Source organism: Somniosus microcephalus, chromosome 13 (assembly GCF_052327205.1).
Source record: "Somniosus microcephalus isolate GS21.2 chromosome 13, FLI_Smic_1.0, whole genome shotgun sequence".
Classification (NCBI taxonomy): domain Eukaryota; kingdom Metazoa; phylum Chordata; class Chondrichthyes; order Squaliformes; family Somniosidae; genus Somniosus; species Somniosus microcephalus.
Window position 1 is genome coordinate 193,114,952 of NC_140999.1, and position 7,895 is coordinate 193,122,846.

General features: G+C 48.2%; 1 protein-coding gene across 1 annotated transcript in view; it reads left to right on the forward strand.

Annotated features, from left to right (window-relative positions):
* rims4 (regulating synaptic membrane exocytosis 4) overlaps positions 1-7,329 on the forward strand; it is a 179,436-nt gene extending 172,107 nt beyond the window's left edge. The window contains exon 6 of the mRNA XM_086005893.1: positions 6,052-7,329. Coding sequence (XP_085862019.1) covers positions 6,052-6,270 — 219 coding nt within the window. The 3' untranslated portion in view covers positions 6,271-7,329. The remainder of the gene's footprint in view (positions 1-6,051) is intronic.
* Positions 7,330-7,895: the final 566 nt, after the last annotated feature.

Sequence of the window (7,895 nt, forward strand, 5' to 3'; positions counted from 1 at the left end):
TAGTGAATTCTGCAAAGCTCTGAGTGCGGGCTTTAAATCCCCTCCCCACCCACGAGCATGACCTTTGCACTCTTGGTTTGACGAGCGAACCTCAACAACTTGTATTTATCCCGCGCCTTTAACGTAGCAAAACATCCCAAGGCGCTTCACAGGAACGCAAATCAGACACCGAGATACATCAGGAGATATTCGGACAGGTTGGTCAAAGAGGTCGGTTTTAAGCAGCGTCTTAAAGGAGGAGAGAGAGAGGCGGAGAGACGGAGAGGTTTAGGGAGGGAATTCCAGAGCTCAGGACCCAGGCAGCTGAAGGCACGGCCGCCAATGGTGGGGCGAAGGGAGTGGGGGGGAAGCACAAGAGGGCAGAGTGGGAGGTACACAGAGCCCTGAGAGCGGAACATTCCTCCCCTGTTTGTGGCCTTGGACTGTCCCCGACGTCGGGAAGCTCTGCAGACACCAGTGATACTGCCCTGCGCGGGCGGGCACTGTACACCCATGGGCGCAAAAAGATGGCGGCTTGACAGAGGAGCCCTGGCTTTGCAAGGCCCCACCCCTACAGCGGATGTGAGTCAGAAAATCGGACAGCTATCCTCACGAAATCGGTTGGCAGGCAAATAGTTTGACCACGCCCCCCGCACCTCATTTAAATATTTAGATCCCACTGTCCAAGCCTCATCCATAAAACATGGGCGGAGGGGATTCCTGGGATACCCTCCCTGATCAATCAGACTCTGAAAGGAACAAGTTAGCTCCTCTTTGCTCACTGCTTCAGTTGCTTTCACTGGGTAATCGTCTACTTTCGTGGGTTCGAGTCCCCACTCCAGAGACTTGAACACAAAATCTGGACTGACACTCCAGTGCAGTACTGAGGGAGTGCTGCACTGTCGGAGAGGCAGTACTCAGGAAGCGCCGCACTGTCAGAGGGGCAGTACTGAGGGAGAGCCGCACTGTCGGAGGGGCAGTACTGAGGGAGCGCCGCACTGTCGGAGGGGCAGTACTGAGGGAGAGCCGTACTGTCGGAGGGGCAGTACTGAGGGAGCGCCGCACTGTCGGAGGGGCAGTACTGAGGGAGCGCCGCACTGTCGGAGGGTCAGTACTGAGGGAGCACTGTACTGTCAGAGGGGCAGTACTGAGGGAGCGCTGCACTGTCGGAGGGTCAGTACTGAGGGAGCGCTACACTGTCGGAGGGGCAGTACTGAGGGAGTGCCGCACTGTCGGAGGGGCAGTACTGAGGGAGAGCCGCACTGTCAGAAGGCCAGTACTGAGGGAGCGCTGCCCTGTCGGAGGGGCAGTTCTGAGGGAGCACCGCATTGTCGGAGGGGCAGTACTGAGGGAGCGCCGCACTGTCAGAGGGGCAGTACTGAGTGAGTGCTGCACTGTGGGAGAGGCAGTACTGAGGGAGCACCACACTGTCGGGGGGGGGGGCAGTCCTGAGTGAGTGCTGCACTGTGGGAGAGGCATTACTGAGGGAGTGCTGCACTGTCGGAGGTGCCGTCTTTCGGAGGAGACATTAAACCGAGGCCCTGTCTGCTCTCTCGGGTGGACGTAAAATATCCCACCGCCACTATTTCGAAGAAGAGTAGGGGGAGTTTTCCCTGGAGTGCTGACCAATATTTATCACTCAACAAACATAACAAAAACAGATTATCGGGTAGTTAACACATTGCTGTTTGTGGGAGCTTGCTGTGCGCAAATTGGCTGCCATGTTTCCTACATTACAACAGTGACTACACTTCAATTGTACTTAATTGGCTGTAAAGCACTTTGGGATGTCCTGAGGTTGTGAAAGGCGCTATAGAAATGCAAGTCTTTCTTTTATTTTCCTGCTGATAGATTGCTTCGTTATTCTTGATTCTGTTGACTTTGAGGTCTCACTTTACCAAGAGGTGAAGGTGGGGGCTCCTTTGGGGGCCCAAAACCTGCCGCCCAATCGAGACAATTGAAGAAGAGGAGTTTGTGAGGGCCCAACAAGATGGAGGTGCAATGGCACCTGTGGTGTTTTGGCCACACCCGACCTGTGGTGTTTTGGCCACACCCGACCTGTGGTGTTTTGGCCACACCCGACCTGTGGTGTTTTGGCCACACCCGACCTGTGGTGTTTTGGCCACACCCGACCTGTGGTGTTTTGGCCACACCCGACCTGTGGTGTTTTGGCCACACCCGACCTGTGGTGTTTTGGCCACACCCGACCTGTGGTGTTTTGGCCACACCCGACCTGTGGTGTTTTGGCCACACCCGACCTGTGGTGTTTTGGCCACACCCGTTACTGACACCAAACCTGGATCTGGACATGCCAGAGGAGATCTGGGAGACGACATTGAGCCAGTCAGAGACTCCCTCTGTGGAGCTGGCACTTGAGCTGTTATCGGTAGGTCTTCCTTACCCGATCTAGTCTCCATGTGACTCCAGTCCCATGCCAACGTGGTTGACTCTTAACCGCCCTCTGAAGTGGTCCAACGAGACGCTCAGCTTGTATCAAACCTCTACCAGAGGTTCAAGAAGAAGGCCCACCACCACCTCCTCAAGGCAACTAGGGATGGGTGATAAATGCTAGCTTTGCCAGCGATGCCCACATCCTGAGAATAACTGTAAAAAAAAAAATCTTCCCCAATCTCTCCCATCTGAGAGCTTCTAGTTGATAAGGGAAGAGAAGCTATGTGAAGCACCGCGATGGCAGCTCAATCTCTTTATGCTACAGTGACCTCATGTAATTGTATTAACAAGTGGAACCTTCAGAATGAATCAGGGTAAATGCCAGGAGTTTCTCTCTCCTCAAACTGCGGTCACTGATTAATCCTGATTGCCGCCCAATGTCGTACCCTGAAAGTCATCACATTTTTATCTCCCTTCGTGAGCCTGAGGAGTGATCTCAAAATTCCTGATTTTGACACAAGCGTAAAGTGTCGAGATCGTCTTCCAGGTCTTTTCTTGGACAATGTGAGACATTCCCTTCTTGAGACCATGAGGTGTCAGCCATGGCCCAGTGGGTAGCACTCTCGCCTCTGAGTCAGAAGATTGTGGGTTCAAGTCCCCACTCCAGAGACTTGAGCACAAAATCCAGGCCGACACTCCCAGTGCCAGTACTAAGGGATGAGACGTTAAACCGAGGTCCCGTCTGCTCTCTCAGGTGGACGTAAAAGATCCTATGGCTCTATTTTGAAGAAGAGCAGGGGGGAGAGTTCTCCCCGGTGTCCTGGCCAATATTTATGCAACAAACCAACATCACCAAAACAGATGATCTGGGATTGGGGGCAAGGTATTGACTTGGATAGAGAACTGGTTGGCAGACAGGAAGCAAAGAGTTGGAATAAACGGGTCTTTTTCCGAGTGGCAGGCAGTGACTAGTGGGGTACCGCAGGGATCGGTCCTTGGACCCCAGCTATTCACAATATATATTAATGATCCAGACGAGGGAACTAGATGTAATATCGCCAAGTTTGCAGACGACACAAAGCTGGGTGGGCGTGTGTGCTGTGAGGAGGATGCCGAGAAACTCCAGTATGATTTGGACAGGTTGGGTGATTGGGCAGAAGTATGGCAGATGCAGTATAACATGGATAAATGCGAGGTTATCCACTTTGGTGGCAAAAACAGGAAGACAAATTATTATCTGAATGGCAATAGATTGGGAGAAGGGGAAGTGCAACGAGACCTGGGTGTTCTTGTGCACCAGTCGCTGAAGGTAAGCATGCAGGTGCAGCAGGTGGTTAAGAAGGCAAATGGTATGTTGGCCTTCATAGCGAGAGGATTCGAGTACAGGAACAAGGATGTCTTGCTGCAGTTGTACAGGGCCTTGGTGAGACCACACCTTGAGTACTATGTGCAGTTTTGGTTGTCTTATCTGAGGAAGGATGTTCTTGCCATGGAGGGAGTGCAGCGAAGATTCACCAGACTGATACCTGGGATGGCAGGAATGACGTATGAGGAGAGATTGGGTCGATTGGGCTTATATTCGCAGGAGTTTAGAAGAATGAGAGGGGATCTCATTGAAACTTATAAAATTCTAACAGGCCTGGACAGACTAGATGCAGGAAGGATGTTCCCGATGGCGGGGGAGTCCAGAACCAGGGGTCACAGTCTAAGGATAAGGGGTAGGCCATTTAGGACAGAGATGAGGAGGAATTTCTTCACCCAGAGAGTGGTGAACCTGTGGAATTCTCTACCACAGAAGGCAGTTGAGGCCAATTCATTAAATATATTCAAGAAGAAGTTAGATATATTTCTTAAGGCTAAAGGGATCAAGGGATATGGAGAGAAGGCAGGGACAGGGTACTGAATTTGGTTGATCAGCCATGATCTCATTGAATGGCGGAGCAGGCTCAAGGGGCCGAATGGCCTACTCCTGCTCCTATCTTCTATGTTTCTATATTTCTATGCTATCACATTGCTGTTTGTGGGAGCTTGCTGTGCGCAAATTGGCTGACACGTTGCCTACATTACAACAGTGACTACACTTCAAAAAAGTACTTCCTTGGCTGTGAAGTGCTTTGGGACGTCCGGAGGACCAGAAAGGCGCTCTAGAAATGCAAGACTTTCTTTCTTTCGATGACGTTGCCCCACAGGGATGGCTAAGAGGAAATTTAATGGAGGTTTTTTTTTTTAAATTATGAAGGGATTTTGATAGAATGAATAAGGAAAGTCCATCATTGGGGAGTGAATGAGGAGTGGGCATCGATATAAAATTGGCAATGAGAATGAGGAGAGAGATGAGCAGAAACGTCTTTACTCAGAGGGTTATTAGAGCGAGGAATGGCTTGCCACAGGTTGAGGCAGAGAATATTGCAACTTTTAAGGGAAAGTTGGATCAATTTTAGAAGCGAGGAAGATGTAAACCAGGTTACAAACCCGGCAACCATTGCTCCCCATCACCCCCCCCCCCCCCCGCCGTCGTTAGGAACACCTCTATAAACCAAGAGGATAAAATTCCTTTAGGCCCCCCACTGTGAACCTGAAATGGGTGTCGCCCGCAGAGCACGAGCCTGATTGGAAGGCACGGGGCCAGCCCGAAACTGGAATAGAAAGATATGCAGATAGGGTAAGACTGAGGAAATCGGGTGGGAGGAGGCTGGTGTGGCGCTCAGACCAGCTGGGACCGAATGGCCTGTTCCTGTGCTGCAGGTTCTGCGAGAGATTTAAAACCCAGCTCTGTGGGCTGTGTCATTCCCTTTGTTACTGTTTCCCTGGTAACACGGTTGGGAGAGATTCACAAATGTACAATTGGTTCAGTCGTGAATATAACATCCTGCTATTATTTTTTTAAATGAGGCTGGCAGTTCTAAATTTCCAACAGACCTCGGCAGTAAATTGAGAGATTTAGGGGAGGTGAGCGGGACTGAGTCACGCAGCAGGAATTGTCACAGGAAGGCAGGCAGCTCGAGTTAGCTTCTGAGGCTATTGAAGGGACAAGAAGGAGGAACTCCTTGAGGTTCTCCTTGGAGCAGGGAAGGCCAGGAGGAGAATTGATAGAGGTTCTGCTGGTGGGGGAGTCTAGGACAAGGGGACAGAACCTTAAAATCAGAGCCAGGCCATTCAGGAGAGAAGTTAGGAAACACTTCTTCACACAAAGGGTGGTGGAAGTGTGGGACTCTGTCCCACAAAGAAGCAATAGATGCCAACTCAATTAATAACTTTAAATCTGAGATCAGTAGATTTTTGTATTGAATATAATGCAAGTCTCCTTTTTTATTAAGGAAGTAAGTAATCATGGAGCATTTAAATGCTGAAATCCCCTCCAGTGACATCAAGAATGAGGAAAGACCATTTTGGCACTGTTATGTTTTGGGGTCTGAGCTACCTTTGTTATTCTATGGCTCTCATATCTTAGACCATTCCCACTGGTGAGCTCCAACTCCCGACACCTTTCAGACTGCATTGAAAGCAGCACCTTTTCGATGGATGGGCGATTGCTAGGCCGCATCCAGGCCTGGAAAGCAACAAGGAGCAATTTCTACCCCCCTATACATTTTTAAATTTAAAAAAGTGCGTTTGCAATGATGACATGATTAAAAATCCGCTAATGTGATTGATTTACTTTCTTTCTTTCTGCCCTGGAAGGTGATTGTCTGGGGTAATTACGGCAGAATGGACCGCAAGTACTTCATGGGCGTGGCTCAGGTACTGCTGGAAGAGTTGGATCTCTCGAGCACGGCGATCGGATGGTACAAGCTTTTCCCCACCTGCTCCATGGTGGACCCGCCCTTGGCTCCGCTCCTGCGCAATGCCTCTCAGCTCTCCCTGGAGAGCACCGTTGGACCTTGCTGCGACCGATCATAACCACGGCGGAACCTTTCTCAGTCTTTATTTTTTGCTGAGCGTACAGGCTGTGGGGGCCCCTTGAAGGGAGGGGGTGTCCCTACCACGCGATGCATGCTTGACACGGTCGCCCCCCCTGGAGCCTCTTTCGGTAAAAGGATAATTGAGCGACTGGCGATGGCGTCAAAGAGGGGGAGGAGGTAACTTACACCTCCGCGGCTGGCACTGTCCCCGCGAGGGTCGGTTGTAGTTGCATTGTTACCCGCGGCACTTGTCTAAAACCATGCTCAGTTTTTTACACACTTCTATTACCTCACCACCTAGTCAATGTGCCAAGTGGATTTATTCAATCGCAGTTTACAATTCTTTTGATGACATCTTTAGAGCGAGTCCTGTCATTCTGTGAACCAGCATATTTTCAAAACATCTGTTAAAACCCTTATTACTTAAAGAGCCCATTTCTTTAGAAGGCAAGTGGTGTGCTTTGACCAATTGCATCAAAGACACAGGGTCAGTTTAAAAATCTAGAGGCTAAGTGTGAGCTCCACACAGCAATGCACAGGAAGTCTCTCTGTGTTGGTAATTGGTAGGGTAAACAGCACCTTTGGTTCCAGGAAAATCTATAATTCCTGAGAGTTGGAAAACCAGCTTCCATAGATAGTTCTTCATTGTCGTTCCATTGCCGTGACATTGCACTTTAGTTATCTCACCACATGCTTACAGCATATACTACTTGACACTTTGCCATCATTAGCGTTTACGTAAAGAAATAAGTAAGTGAAATGTAGTCTTCAGTGCTAATTTAATCTATTTCACAACTTAATGAACTGGTTCAAAAAAACAGAATGGCAGAACATTTTTTTGGCAATAATTGTCTTGAAAGATGGGAAATGTTAAGTCAACCCTGCGTGTTGTTGGGTGAACATCAAGAGTGAGAATCAGTTTAACGGAAATGAATTAAGAATAGGAGTTTATTTGAAGAGAGAGTACAAGAGGATAAAAGTACAGCGACTTTGTATAATATTGAACTAGGGCAGCAGCACAAGGATGTGTACTGACTATTAAAAGAAGAAACTAAAATTCTCTTTAATTAATCATAATTTGAAACCTTTAAGACATTCTCTGTGTATTAAGAGAGGGTGCAGTAGTTGTAGGTTGCAGCATGCAAGGGTACTATTTTAGATTAAGGCTGTTGGGTTCAGCATGGAGTGTGTGTGTTCAGAACTGTGCCAGCCTTGTCCTCGTGCGCAATGAAAGCAACTGAGGTGCAAGGTTAGCAAGCTCGTGTTGGGAGGAAGGTCTAGTTGAAGCGATGAAGAATTCTCATTAAAACCTCTGTTCATATTCCAAATTAAATATTGCTTTGAATCTATCAGAAAAATAACTTTGAACCAAAGCAATTGTTCAAAATTTGCATTTAAATCACTGACTATTCTTCGGAGTTTTCATTCAGTTTATTAAATTAACTTATTAAATTAAATCTGGATATAACTTTGTCAAAGAAGGACTTTGTACCAATTTCTAAATACAGTATACTAGATTCAAATGAACCTTCAGATGAAATAATTACCTATTTTAAAATAAGAAAATCTGAATTAATTTTGGCTATGGTTTGATACAAATGGTTTTGTCAGCATTAGTTTAAG